Source organism: Typopeltis vanoorti, chromosome 5, assembly GCF_054136105.1.
Source record: "Typopeltis vanoorti isolate ZY-2024b chromosome 5, IOZ_Tvanoo_1.0, whole genome shotgun sequence".
Lineage (NCBI taxonomy): Eukaryota > Metazoa > Arthropoda > Arachnida > Uropygi > Thelyphonidae > Typopeltis > Typopeltis vanoorti.
In genome coordinates this window covers 52252027-52267565 of record NC_143553.1, presented here as the reverse complement: position 1 = coordinate 52267565, position 15539 = coordinate 52252027, and the positions used below count along the sequence as shown (strand labels likewise).

Below are 15539 nucleotides of genomic sequence, written 5' to 3'. Positions count from 1 at the left end.
TGATGGTTTTTCTCTGAATACCAAAAACAGAGGAAGTCTGGGACTAGAAATGAGGTTCCAAAATACAATTTGTGAAATTCATCGATGTAGTATTAAAATATTCCAAGAGTATTCCTTCAAACTACATTCGTCCATATGGTAACTTATGTTGTCTCTTGAACAAGGAAGTACTAATGGATATCGAAAAAATAAAGATCTCTATAAAAATTTATTTTTTATTATGTCCCGTTGATTTGTGATCTAAGATCATGCAGAAAATTCAACTGTGCAAAACAAATACATGGAATATAACTGAAGTATATGGTCTACTTAAAATTCACTCTACGCCAGTGCGATACTTACCAACAACAGTAAGCAGCATGTTGTCTAAAAACAGCGAGAAAAATACTAAAAATACGATGAACTTTCCAGACTGTTGCAGCCGCCAAAGAAAAGTCTCTCTCGTTTTCATTTTGGCTTTCACTCACGAAAACATCTAAGAAGAAAAAAATAAATAAAAATAATATGATCGATATACTTTAATTGGTCTATTAGTAGTAATGGTATATAACATTAGCCACGTTACTATTAGCAATACCTCATTTAGCATTAGTAATACTAATAACATTCCTAGCCAATTTGTGTAGAAGATAATTCGTTTAGATAAGATAACAGTGATGGTTTGTTAGTGTAACGTAACAATTCAGGTGGTTATCGACAGTAACTGCAATGGCGAACTAAAGAAGAAAAACTCCCCCTCATACATTTCTTTTCCACTGAGGTAGATGCAAAATTTACTAGAAGTGGGGGTGGAAGGGGTGAATGGCTAAAAATTAACAAAAAAAAACAAAAAACTAAGTGATGAACATGAATGGATATATTCCGACACTGTCTATAAAAAATGGGTCTGCTTATAATTTTTAAGCATTAATATCATAACTAGTTAAAATAATGTCTGCGGTTGTTACCAAAAGTAGGATATCGCTATTTTTTCTATCAAATACAAAACACCTTACATTTAGAACCTTGTTTTGAATTTAAACATTCAAAATGAATCCCTCTGATTATGCAATCACCCAGGAAACAGCATCTCCAAGGGACAATTACAATGCTCCTAAGACCTGCTCTACAACAAGTTAGATCACCGAGTTATATTCCCTATTATAGTAATAAAAAATACTAACAATTTAATAAGAATGCTGATTAATACTTACATTATACATCCCCTGGACTCCTGTCTTCTTAAATTCCAATTCTTTCCTGGAATTCACAAATACTGATGAAATCCTCACACAGTGCGAGATTACTCGCGTTTCCTTCCATTGTTACGTCATCTGGGTAAAGTTTGAGAGCCAATTGGCTTCCGTTGACGCGAAACTTTACTGGATGTCCAGAATAAACAAACACAGTCAATCAAATGACTTCGTAAATTATTTTATGTAAATAACGTGGGAATATATAAGTGACTTGCATCATCTGTTGGGTATTTTAAACAAACATTGATATCCACAACGCATTAATTTAATAGGAAGCAGAAACTGATGGAATAGGTTTTAATGTCGGGGTGGGGAATAAATTGGCAGACAAAAATTCATAAAATATTCCTTTCTGAATTTTAGTCATAAAAAATTATACGAGGAAAATAATTTAACACGTTTTTAAGATTAAGTTATTTGACTTATTCCTAGAAATAATCAGTTTCAAATATAAGACATTCTTGGCAAAAGTTTTTTTTTTTCGCATTTTTATTCGCTCAGTTGAAATCATTAATTCACAAATCTCTTCCTTTCTGAACAGATGACATGAATAAACATCCGTCTACGATAATTTCACCTTGGTGAAGACGCTCTAAATAACACAGTTACTTTAAATCTTGCGAGATATTGTTCCGTCACGTATCAACCTCCTTTAATCCTTCTGGTATGTGGAGATAAGGAGAGTGCTTATATTTCCAGTTTGCAGGCAGAGTCAAACAAATACGACGGAGTAGAAAGATGTGTCGGTTGGAATTCGCCGAGTATTCTCTTCGTTAAACAGGGATGGAAACGTCGGAGTGCAACGTTGTCCGTGTAAAGACTTCGCCACCCAAGAAGATTTTCATTCTTATGAAATTGAGAGAAGTAAAAATCATTTATATCCGACTGAAGTCTTTACAAAATGCATAGAATTTAAATATTAGGATAAATACGGAAACAGGAACCATAGCGTCTTCATATAACGTCTTCATGATTCTTTAAGTTTCGCTCTTTTGAGTTTTTATTTTATTATGTGACTTCTGCTCACGAAGGGTTGTTAGTTAACCTATAAAAAACTCACTCCCACATAAGGACGTTCACAAAGCCACAAGGCGGGATTCGAACCAGCAGCCTGTTAGTTATAAAAGGGATTTGTTATCCATTACCAACAAGCCGGTCAATGGGTTGAGAAATGCAAAACATTAAATAAAAAAAAAAAAACCTGTTATTTACAGACTTTAAGAAATTTTATTATATGTTAAAAACAGTAAATTGAATTAAGGATTGAAGCCAGATAATTAGGATAACTCTACATATAAGCATATTATAATAAATACGAAAACATCATGGTTCTGACCCTGATACGCGCTTTTTGTTCACACTCCCGAGATGCATTCTATTAATGTGTTATGAAAAATCATACTGAACTTAGACATTACTCAATCGCTAAAACATCAACAGAAAAGAGGTAGGTAAATACTACGTTGACGTGTTACTGAGACAGAGCAAAGAAAACCAAACCAAATGAGATCATTATAAGTAACAACTAAAATATGATTATTCATGCAATAGGGATTGATAGAGGGATGGGAATTTTCACGTGGAATGCAGTCAGTTTGAAATGAAAAAGTACAAACTATTTGTGCCAGTTTTGAGGAAGTAGAAAAATTACTTTAATCACCAAATCAACTGACAAAGTTCAGCTAATCCTTGTTTGAAGACCAAACAGCAGAACAGGAAGTGAATCCCCAAAATAACCGAACTGTTTTTAAATAATTTAGATAAGGGCCGGATAATAAAAATGGTAATCATCTACTGGATTTTTTGCTTTGCACGTGAACTTATTAACTGATGCCATGTTCCAGCATAAAATATACATAAATTCAGGTGGAGATATCAATAAAAATAATTTCAATATCTTCAGACGGTATCAAAACACAAGATTATCCTGAACCAGGAAATAGAAGAGATCATCGTTTAGTTTTCAAGAGGACTGTTTGAGATTTGTAATTTTTTTAGGCGGGAGATTAATTTCCTAGTCCAACGCGAGACCATCGCCCTGCTGATTGGAGGACTGAGACGGCTTGGAAAAGTTCCATGTTTGGTTTCTAGAGTAGGGTTTCCCCGTAAATAAATAAAAAATAAAATAATCCTTAAGCCATCCAAAGTATAACGTGTTATATGTTTACAACGTTTTAGGTAGGTGTTACATAAAAATACGAAAGCTGCAACTAAGGCTATTAGGCTAATATATTATAACTTTAAATGATGCTCCCGATTAGTGTGTGTTTAGCATAAATAAAAACCTCAGTAACTCACCTTCAATTGGAAAAAAACGTTACTCAAGTCCTAGTTGAGATTAATTCAATCTAGTATTTTAGTAGGATAAAAATGGAAGTCACATTGCAAAGGAAAATATGTAAGAAAATTAAAAAAAAATAATGCAAACTCGGCTTTCAAATGTTAACTGCAGACTAAAGCTGAAATGGGAAAAAAAAGCTTGAAAACAGGAACCAGTGTCCAGAGATCGAATGTCAGAATCTAAATAAAACCGATAATTGGCTGATGTAAGAAAGTACGTGAAGTCGTCTGCAAAGCTAGAAATATAAATCTGAGTAGTATTCCTTGAAACACTACTCAGATCTTATCAAGAAAGAAATCAACAGAGCAGTTCACACAAGAGAAAGGAATATTATACTTTAGAAATTGCCTGAAAAGTTACTGCCTATGCAATTACAAACTATAGTGTAAAATGCAAAAGAAAATTTTATTATATCCTAAATAATTAAATCAGATTCCATAGCTCACTTGGTAAAGACCTGGGATCGAATAATCCTATCTATGACGTGAGGAACATTTATCGAATCTTTTAGCAAATGATGAATTAGTCTCACACGGAGGTGGAGGATGTTTTCTCCCGAAAATTCAGGGTTTTTTTTTTTGTTCCTCAAAAACAGACAAATTAGTCCCGTGAACACATAGGAACCATTAATTGGCCGTAGACTCCAATCAAAGAACTCTTCTATACGTAATACAAACATACTTGAAGCGAGGCCAACAAAAACTGCTGAATGGAAACTAATAGAAGAATCGGCTGAGATCAGGTCAAGTGGATGGTCTGTTGGAATCGAATATTTAAGACTTGCGTTTGAGAAATCGTTGGAATACAACCAACATAACCATTTACGTTCATAAAAGAAAGTTATACGTTTGAATGATAGAATATCATAACATTCAACATAGTTGAAAGATAAACTTCTTGATTCATGATATTCAACGTAGAACGGCGGAAAAGTAGCAAATATTCTAATACAATGAGTATCCCTCTATTTATTCCAAACCGAGCTTTTTTGCATCGATTCTTAAATATTCTATAAGCATTTAAAATTTTTATCTTAAAGTGGGAGGATCTGGAATTATTGGGGAAAACTTCAGTTGTCAAATTTAGGAATAGAAAAAAAAACGTACTTGTATGAGATAACCAATCTTCGTAAATATTTTGTATTCACAGAGAAAAACCATATGAAATTTCAGAAAAAAAAAAGTATATATATTATACGCACACACAAATTTTAAAATATAAAAGAAACAATAAAAATAAAATGGAGGAAATTGATGTTTACTGTTTCTATTCGTCCTTAGAAAAAATAAAGCAGTGTTGGCGTTCTAATTTAAAAATTCGACCAAGAACTAAGTAGGAAAAAAAATAGCGCTGAAATGGCTTTTTTTTTTTTTTTATGGTAACGCAAGATATACTTTCCTCTTAATAAACCCTGAAAGCACAGACAATGCACTTATCCCTCAAGGCTTTAGTTGCCTTGGTGACAATTGTAAAAGCCGCGCAACACACACTCGCAAATTTCACCTAAAAATATCCTTACACTCGCAAATATGATGCTACAGGTGTCTGAAAAAGTGTGTAAGGATATCCTTGTGACCAAGAAATATTTCGTGGCCAAAGGGATACCCTTACTTCTCCTAAAAAAAATATTTCCATGCTTATTAGATTTATGTGTTTCCATTGAAGTGTTTCTGAGAGAATTCTTTCAATTTAGTTTCTTGGCGGTAGCAACAACTGTGCTAGAGCAATGCTGCCAATTCGTGTCATCACTGAAGTCATCCGTGCATATTAAAGGTCCCAACCGACTCCTCAACAGTGGCGTGTAGAGGATAATTAACTTTTCTTCTTCACACAGAAGTTAGAAGTAGGCCAGGGTCGAAATTGTAGACGACCTTATAGGGTTCTTAGCTTCTGCCACACCTGGGTGTGGTTTGAACAAAAAGAAGAAGAAAGAGGTGACATTGATGAAGGAATGCGAGATGATTGAGAAGATTAAATCTCTGTTATTCATTTCCGATCATCAAGGAAAGTTAGACCATTAATAGTACTCAGCAGTAGATTATTTCTGCTTTAACACAACTACTGACCCACTCTGGGAACATTTCACACCCACAAGATAACATTTATTAAATCTAAAACAGCTCGTTCTCTCTCTCTCTCTCTCATACACTCGCACAATTCATTTTAATCCTAACTATTAAGTATGCACACGTTTCCGTGATATCCGAAAATCAGACTACGCTATAATCTCTAAAATCAACGAAGTTTTAAAAAAAGGGTTGCAAATTTCGTAAAATATATTGAGGACACCATTGTTTCTAAGGTAGCCTAAAGTGATACAGTAGACAAGTGCCATGTGACTAATATTCTTACGTGAAAATTCAGTAATTTTTTTTTCTTTTGCACTGCCAAGATTATACTTATAATACAAAACAGTTTGTTACACAGAAGTCGTAGACTTAAAGCAAATCAGATCCAACTCCTGTATCTGGTTTCAAGTTAAATAATTTTCTTGTCAAAATGTTTTCAATAAACTACAGTTAAATCGGACCGCATCGAGACAATAAAAAGGTTGGTTATATGAATATTTACTTATCTTCTCTTTATCTACATTTCAGGGATCAGGTGGCCAAGTAACTTGTGTACCTGCTCTTCAATCACTAGGCTGCGAGTTCGAATATCCGGGCAAGTGACAGTTTGTGATTGTTTTTAGGTGGGAGATGAATTGCATCGCCCAGGGCAAGACTATCACTCCATTTAATGTACGCCTAAGTGACTTGAAAAAGTTCCATGTTGGGTCTTTAGAGCAAGATTTAAAAATATGACAATGCAAACCAAGAAAGATATCAGAAGTATCAGTGATACTCCTGATATCTTTCCTGATAACCAAGAAAGATATCACGAGTATCACTTACTCAGAGAATAACACGTATCTCACTTAGTATTTCTGGATGAACATGTGCGAATGTTACTAGTAGTGGTGGTCGGCGGTAGATGGCGTTGGTGTAGTCGCGGTTAGTTGAAGTTGGTGGTGGAGACAGTGTTATGGAGTGGATGCCCTCCCTCGATGAGTCTTTGGACTCCCTGGAGGTGTCATAATAATAATAATGTAATCCTGAGGTTAGCTTATTGTTAATTTTGTCTACAGATGTAGATACCCCTGCTGCCTGGTATTAATTATTTTTACTATTACTAATATTTTGCCACAGAGGTCGCTAGTTTACTAAAATGCGCCTAAAAGAAAACAGCTAACTCGACCAATAGTCTAAGACAAAGAATTCAAGTTGGCAGAGTCCTTGAAAATGTTATGTTAAGATTGAACTGGGAACAGCTTCCTCAACATAAATAAGAAAACCGTCCTAATATTACTGTCCTTTGTACATAATTAGTTTGACGTGTGTACTATAGCAGTATATCTAAGTTCCTTTATGTCAATCTCTTCTCTGGAGACCTCATACCGTCTCTTATTATTTCAAAGATTGATATCAAAGTAAACCTGTTCCTGTCGAAGAGATTATGCATATCTGACTTGCTTTTTACAGCTACACTCATGTGACTGGACAAAATTCTATGACAATCCTTGCAAGTGATAAGACGCAAATAAAAATAACTCAGCAACTAACTACTCCCATGGAAATAAAGGAATTTGTGTCGAATGGAATCAACTTCATCCTACTTCTCTTTTTCATGATCTAAGAAGTATATTTTCTGCTCGTTCTTACGAAAGAAGGTATAATAAATATACAATAATAAATATATAAATCGGCAACATCAAACGCCAAAAGAAATTAATTTGCTTAAATAAAAATAAAAATTCCCTTTCGATAAAATTAAATCTGTTATGTCTGATCAATAGAATAGCATTAAATAGAGAGTTATGTCAATTGTGTCCTTGTATAATTAACTGTAAATTTTGATGTAATTACGCATATATCGCAACCTGGATATTCTACTCTGGGATCCAAAAACTGCTTGCGAAACAATTCCTTTGATCCTAGAGAAATCTTAGTTCGTCGATATGTTTTTTAACTAGACTAAACACGGAACTTTTCCAAGCGACCACCCAGTTTAATGAAGGCCCGAAGTGGCTTGAAAAATGTTTGGTATCTGGAGTACGGTTCTCAAAGTATCGCTTAGCTCACCCACGATTAAAAAAACCATGGCACACTGAGATTTCTCTAATATCCTGGTTACGCATTACATGCAGAATAACAACACATATTGCTAAGTATGGAGTTAACAGACTGCTCAGCAGTATATGCGACATGAATACCTTAGGGAATGTATCTACAGTAGATTATAATAACAAATACAAGCATTAGATCTGAAGAAATAATTGATCTCCAAGTTCTAGCTGACTGTTAGTTCCCACATCAGCTGGTATGGGAACTGACTGTACAGTACATTACTTATTGCAAAGTTACGATTCTCTGGGAGCAAAATTTAAAAATGTAACCCGCAGATTAATAAGATTAGGTGGAAAAAAGTTGAAGGTTCAACAATTACAGAAAAAAATATTAAATCACTATATCAACATAGAATAAAAGTACAGTTTTACAAGAAGCTTTCAATGAAAGAACGGAATCAAAGCTGGGAATTCTTTTAAAATAATATTAAACGAGTAGAATACAATGCCTTATGAGAGAGCTGTTGGAAATAAAATGGACATTTTTTAATTTTTTTTTTGCTTAGAGGAAGTTACCTGTTAGAGAATGAATTGCTGAAATATGGAGGCAAACAAATAATATTGCAGGTAAGTAGTAAAAAAAAGTGTTTCTAAAAAAGCAAATAGATGAATAGAAAAAAATATACTGCCATTACAGAAAAGATAAGAGACCCAAATAATTATACAGAGATTAATTTATTACCAACTACCTTGAAAACCCATAAATAAAACTTACTCAAGACATTATATATGAATATCTCATATTAAATGATGAACAAGGTTTTAGATTCTGGAAGATCTTTAATACACGCAATATTTGCAGTGAAATAGAAAAATAAAGGAAATAGATCCAGCTATGCGTTTTCTAAATTTACATGAAGCATTCGGTAGTGTAAAAGTATAAGATATTTTAAACATATATTAGTGAAAAAAAAATAAAAACAGATAGTCAACCATATCAGAGATATTTATACAGATAATAAATGTGCAATAACGTATTGCAAGAATAAAACAAAGGAAGTTGAAATGAATTAGACACAGGGTGATTCATTTAGTCCTGTAGATATAACAGAAATAAAAGACAAAAAATTAAATAGAATAAAAGTTAATAATATAGTAAATCTAATCTACTATGCAGATGACGTAATAATGGTAGAAAACGCAGCAGATAATTTACAAAAGTATTTCACTTCCAAGAAATCTGTGAAAAATATATGGAAATGTCAATAGAAAAACCAAAACACTCTTAATTAGCAGACAGCAATCAGGTGTGAGTTAGAAATAAAAGTAAAATAATAAAACACGTGAAGAATTTTAAATACTTACAAATTCAGATTAACTCAGAAGGAATAAAGTGAAATAAAACAGCAGACATTTAAGGCAAACAAGATTTCTGGATGGTCAAACAGAATATGGAAAACAATATTTGATAAGAACAGAAATTGAGAAATATAAAAAAACGTGTGGCTTAAAGCTAACAAGAGAAAAGGAATGGCAAAATCGTGTTAACAGAATGAATAATTTATAGAATAGACGAATAGAAAAATGAGTACTTGGAGACCACTAGGATGAATCGAGAAACGATGGAGGGAGATGCGGAGACGGATTCCAACAGGTCTAAGACTTGAATTACAACACGGCTGTCTACCGAAGATATGCAGAACTTCTGAGGGTAACTTGTTTTTCTGAGTGATGACATCATCGATCATATCGACTGGGATGATTTCGCATTTATCTAAAGAATACTATGAGATATTCAAGAATTAACTGTCAGTATGATGGTACGACTTATTTCATTAATTTTCGTTAATAATAACTAGAAGCATGCGAAGATTCAACAGTATTGGAAGGCTTATTACTGGTTTGCTGATCAATGGAATGAGGAGAGAGAATCTGCTAACAAAAATTAAACAAATCCTTAAAAAATGGCATTTTTATTAGTATTTGTAAAAGGATACTCCAGCATGTCTTCTTGGTATTAATTTTTTTTAAAGCACTCTTAAATATAAGCACCATTTTTATTTTTTGTGGGGCGGAAGTGTCCTTATCCTTATAAGGACTGGCTTAAAGGGGCGAAGCAAGAATGCTTTTCATCTTCCCCGTTATCTGTAGAGGACAGTGTAAGGATAAGGTGTTATTGAGCTATTAAAGCTCTGATCATGGCAGGAGGGTAACAGCAATAGCCGAGCCTCAGTTAGAACTTCATTAGCTACAGCATTGCCATCCATTACCCTCCAAGGGTATTAGATACTTCCGCTAATCACTTCCAAAATTCTTGTTCTGGGGCGGAAGTGTTTAACAAGAGGCGAGTATAAGAGAGGAAATTATCACTAATCCTGAATGGTGTGCGTGCAGAAACTAGTTTTTAACTTATAAAGAAAAAATCCGGTTACGAGTACGAAATATTATATTCAGTGCATTGCGGGGAATAACAGGAACATTAAAATGGTTTCGATTGGAGCAGAAGTGACCTCTGACGCTGCTATCGTAAGCTGTCAGCACAGTCCAGATCTGAGTTAGCTGATGATATTGAGCTCAGGAAGCCCATGTTTATCCTTTTTTTTATTTCATTTATCTGGGTAGGCATACGTAGATTCGACAGCATTCAATGCCTTTTTATTAAACCAAAAGAAAACTCCAATATGCAGAAACCTTGTTCATGTATTAGTTAACAAATAATCGAACATAGATTTTATTTCAGTTAATATAGATTCCTTGCTTTTGCAGAAAGAACTGCTTCCTAATAACATGTAAATACCAAAAGTACAGTATGCGAATTCCATTTCGCAAACACAAAATTCATCCATCAAGCTAAACCACAGGCAGCCTGACAGATTCTTAAAAAAAAATCTCAATAAGACCATGCTTTCTCAAACCAAAGTACAAACAAAAAACCATGAAACATCTTTTGATTGTTAGATGAAGAAACGGAAAGGCTTCTGTTTAGCCATTATGTAACTTATGTGTTTTGTAGAACCTTTCTGTCAGCTTTTTATCAGATGTTTTACGTTTTTGACAAATAAAGTTGCTATCAGTTAAATTCTTACTTGCCATAGTAACCGCTTTTTACACCAAAACAACAACAAAAGTGCAGTGTTTACACCAATCGTGCTGCTTTCCTAATGATGAAGCTATACCCAAACATCTTACTTTCGTCGACCTTGGCTGGTTTACCTTGAATTACCTCAGCGATGTTCCGATGAAATTTACAGATACCGTTAGTACCCGCGGGGGTTCTTTCAGGGTCGGTTAACAGATGCGAGAGCAGGGGGAAGGGGGTGCAGTACAAGGCTGTTCTACATATCTTGATCACAAACATGGGTGGGCCGAGGTACCGTTATAATAGTAAGAAAATGACCTAGAGAAGTGCTGATGCAAAAGCAGATCAAAGAAAAGATAGAATTAGGCCTAAGATTTCCAATTTCTACATTACTGGTCTTCGGTAGATAATGAAAACTGTGATTAGGGCTTTTCTTTTACATGTATGATTAGGAGAGGCGCTTTTTTATTTTTAGTTACCTATTTATTTTTTTTACACTAAGCAAGATAACATCCCGAAGTGCACTTACTTTCCAAGTCTTCCGTGGCGATTAAGTACTGTATAGTAAGCATTCTCATATATTTACCAGAACAGAAAAAACGGTTTACGTACCGTTTACAAAACCAAAGATGTCGTAATATTATCATTGCAGCCTCGCAATAAAACTTCGATGATATTCGTAATAAAAGGAATACCAAACATTACAAAAAAAATGTAATTTTATTATTTGAACTTTTTTATTATAAACTATGGCTATGTATTATCATCTCATGTGTACAGCAGATTTATATTAAACCCAAGAGGTCTCTGCTGGACATTTCAAAGTGGATGGAAAGATAACTACAAACAGAACAACTTTAGGATCCGATGCAGCAAACCGGCAGTGGGGTCATATTTAGTGGATGCTAAGTCGATTCAGAATGCAAAACTATTGTTCTAAAGTAAGGCTAGCTTGTTTTGTCCCTTATGCGAATGTTAACTTGAGACTTTGCTGTTTAGATGTAGCATGGGATATTTTGTAAAACGGTTGGTTGCAAAGCCAAGCCAAAGTTGAAGTTCACAACCAATCTTTACTTTTAAGAATTTGATTCTTAAGACTTTTAAGATTTAAAATTTCAAGATTTCTTCCTTTTTTAAGAATTTGAGCATTCTTTATTCCTGTATTAAGGAAGAAAAGTATTATGGGGAATGAATTATTTTGCTCTTCAAAATATTTTGCACGCAAATAAATTCAAAAGATTTTCCATTTTGACTAAAAAGTTTTAACCGTTGAGAAAATGTACATTCCCACTGACTTCATCGTGTGACAGTGATAGAATTATTAATAATAAAGTATGCACCAAAATAAAAATAAATAAAGAACAATCGCTGACGCAATAATGTACGAGGGTGGTCTGAAAAGTTCTTGGCCTCGACCATAAATGGCAACATTATCGGCACGATTTTTTTTCCAAGTTGGTACATCTGTCTTAAGAATCCATGTGAAATTGCAAGTCATTCTATCAAGTAGTTTGTTTTATACAGCTGTCTGAAGCAAAAGTGTTGTCTGTATCCCTTGAAATGGATAAAATTGGGAATCATGCGGTTATAAAATTCTTTGTAAAAGAAGGTTTAATGCCAAAAGAAATTCATTCGATGTTCATAAAAGTTTATGGACACTCTTCTCATTCGTTTTCGACAATTAAGAAATGGGTTGCCAAGTTTAAACTTAGATCATCTTCATGAAGATGATCTAAGTGAAGGACGTCCAAAATGTTTAACAACACCAGAAATCAAAACCAAGTGCAAGATATGGTATTGGATGACCGGCGAGTCAAAAGTGAGCGAAATTGCTGAGACTATAGGCATTTTACAAAAGAACGTGTAGGATATATTTTGCAAGAATTGCAAATGAAAAAGCTTTGCGCAAGATGGGTGCGGCGTTTGCTCACAGCAGATCGAAAACACACTGGCATAGAAATCGCTGAACAGTGCTTGCAGCGTTTTAACAAGAATAAAACTGATTTTCTGCGTCAATTTATTACTATAGATGAGACTTGGATTCATCATTACACACCAGAATACAAACAGCAGTCAAAACAGTGGACAGAAGCTGGTTGTTGAGCACCAAAGAAGACAAAGTCGGTTCCATCAGCAGGAAAGGTCATGGCATCGGTGTTTTGGGACGCAAAAATCATTTTGTTTATTAATTATCTTGAAAAGGGTAAAACAATAACCGGGGAATATTATTCCGATCTTTAAACCAGACCAGAGTAAAAAATCCGTGAGAAAAGACGCGGTTTGCAGAAGAAAAAAATCATCTTTCATCAGGGCAATGCACCTGTGCTCACAAAAGTGTTTTAGCAATGGGAAAATTAAGAGCACTATGAATTGTTGGAACTTCCACCCTATTCCCCAGATTTAGCTCTATCTGACTTCTATTTCTTCCCAAAACTAAAACTCTTCCTCACTGTTCAGTATTTTTCTTCAAATCAAGAGGTGATTGTAGCTGTAGAGGGGTATTTTGCAGATCTTACTGAAAACCATTACAGGAAGGGTATAATGGTGCTGGAGCATTGCTGGAATAAATGTATTAGTCTTGAGAGATTATGTTGAGGGAGTATATTGTCAGTAAAGTGCGTTTTTTTTTCCCTGCAGGCCTTCCTGTTATGTGTTTGTGGGAAAGAAATGCTATTTCCGTATAAGACCAATTAAGTTATCCTTAGTCGAAAAACGTTTCGGCCATAGCAGGAATTCTTCGAGCCCAGATCTAACCGAAAATCATCATTGCTACCTACTGCTCTATGGAGGCGCACAGTCCACTGAAAAGTTCTGGAGGACATTTCGAAATCGGTCTTCGGGAGAAATACTTAGATTCGAATCTCATTTGGGACAGTTTGAAAGTCTTAATCGGTAGTAGCAGGATTTTCCCTTCTGGAAACTTAGGATTTCGTCCGGTAAAAACGACAACGCCAAACCTGCCGGACAACATGCACTGTATATTGCCTTACAAGCCTTGCTTTGACCATAATTTTAACCAACCCAACCCCATCGTATAGATTACTATTAAACCTTGACATTCGGCATAACAGGAATCGACAGCAGATGTTACTGGAAAATGCTATCACTTCCTTTGACATTGGCCTACTTTCCAAGGCCAAGGTCTATTCCTTAAAAGGGTGAATTTGCACCCCCCCCTCAAGAATTTCGTGAACAATTACTGGCTCATCTTCCTAATTATAATTCTTCTAATGAAGGTTTTTTCCATTCAATCCTACACGTGTTTTATATTTCCATTTCTGCACCCGACACTAATAGAATTTTTTTTCAATGAATCTCTTTATACCATCTTCTATTCGCCCTTTAATTTTTCTTTCCTCCTTTTTTAAATTTGACAGGTTTCCAGTATTTGAGGGTGGCGAGGTAGAAAAGTATATAAGGTGGTTTTAGTGCTCATCGTTTTTAGATTCGACCGACTTCGAAGCCGAACGACCAGCTACTAACCATGAAAATTGTAAGTAATCTTGAGTATTTTCTGTTCACAAAAAAGATCTAATTTTCAAACTCTTAAAAGAAAATAAATCTTTATAAAAATGGAGCTCGTTGCTTTTCTCCCTTTAGTCTGCTCCCGCTAACAAAGTTTTCTACTGTGTGTAGAAGATGCTCACCGTTTTTTTTTTTAAATGACTAAGCAGTTTATTGGGTTTTTTTTTTGATCAAACAATTAGTCTGTTGTCATCTAACAGTTTGACCAAAATTTGCAATGACAAACTGACATCTTGCTGATCTAAATGGCTGTCAGATTCGATTTGAATATTTTTCTAGTCACCTAACTTCTGTATCAAATGAAAGCGTGGTGCGGTGGATGTTTTGCAAAACATGTATCAATTATGATATCCCCTTTCTCTGCATTTATTAAATATTATATCAATATCTTTGTCTACATTTTCTATTTTTCCTCTGAAAATGAGAACTCTTGGATATGGGGCTAAGCTTCTAAAAAAGGATTTCAATCAATTAATGGAATTTATGAGAAGGAATTATCGTTTCAATGCGTTAGTAGCAGAAACAAGAGTATTAAGTAACCTGAAGATGGTGTTATATTCACCACTGGAATATCACAAAATTGCAAAACTGTATGGTCAGGAATCAGTTACCAAGAGTATATTTGAAGAATCGATATAATTCCCAATTGTAGTCATGAAAAACGCTTCGATTCAGTCATAATATCTGAATTAATTTACGAATTGTGATACAATTTTGATAGTCACAGCAGTCAATACATATATAATTAGTAGCTGTTTAACTATATTCCGTTTCAATCATTGATTTTTTAAGTACCAATTTTGTTGAAGTGTTCAAAATGGCTCAAGTTATCTGGTCGGGGATGCATAATTACTAAATTGATTGATAGCTGAACATGAAAACGATTCTTCACTTTCGTGTTCTTTTGCCATACCAGGAACTGAAAAATCTTCGTAAAAAACGCAAGGATCTCTTCATTATCCTTCAACCTTGCGAAGGTAACTTATCCGAACTAGATGAACATCAGGAAGCTCATCTAACAATTTCTAGTAAGACGAAAAGAATGTTCTCAAAATGTCCATTTTGATAATGTTAAGGGAATGGTTGCTTGTTTTCTATAGGAAGGTCAAAACACATTTGAAGTCAGAGCGAAAGACAAATTCAGTCTCCAATGATGCCGCGTTCAACAAACATGGTCTTTGCAAGGTATTCTGAAATGCTTTTCAGAATCTGCTTACTAACTTCACTTAAAATGAGTAATCAATATTGAATTTG

At 34.5% G+C, this 15539-nt stretch overlaps 1 protein-coding gene across 1 annotated transcript in view; it reads right to left on the bottom strand.

The window, feature by feature from the left end:
* LOC150106410 (synaptic vesicular amine transporter-like) overlaps positions 1-1246 on the bottom strand; it is a 41453-nt gene extending 40207 nt beyond the window's left edge. Inside the window, exons 1-2 of the mRNA XM_090392990.1 lie at positions 1194-1246; positions 343-475 (exon numbers count right to left, since the gene is read on the bottom strand). Coding sequence (XP_090249116.1) covers positions 343-451 — 109 coding nt within the window. The 5' untranslated portion in view covers positions 452-475; positions 1194-1246. The remainder of the gene's footprint in view (positions 1-342; positions 476-1193) is intronic.
* Positions 1247-15539: the final 14293 nt, after the last annotated feature.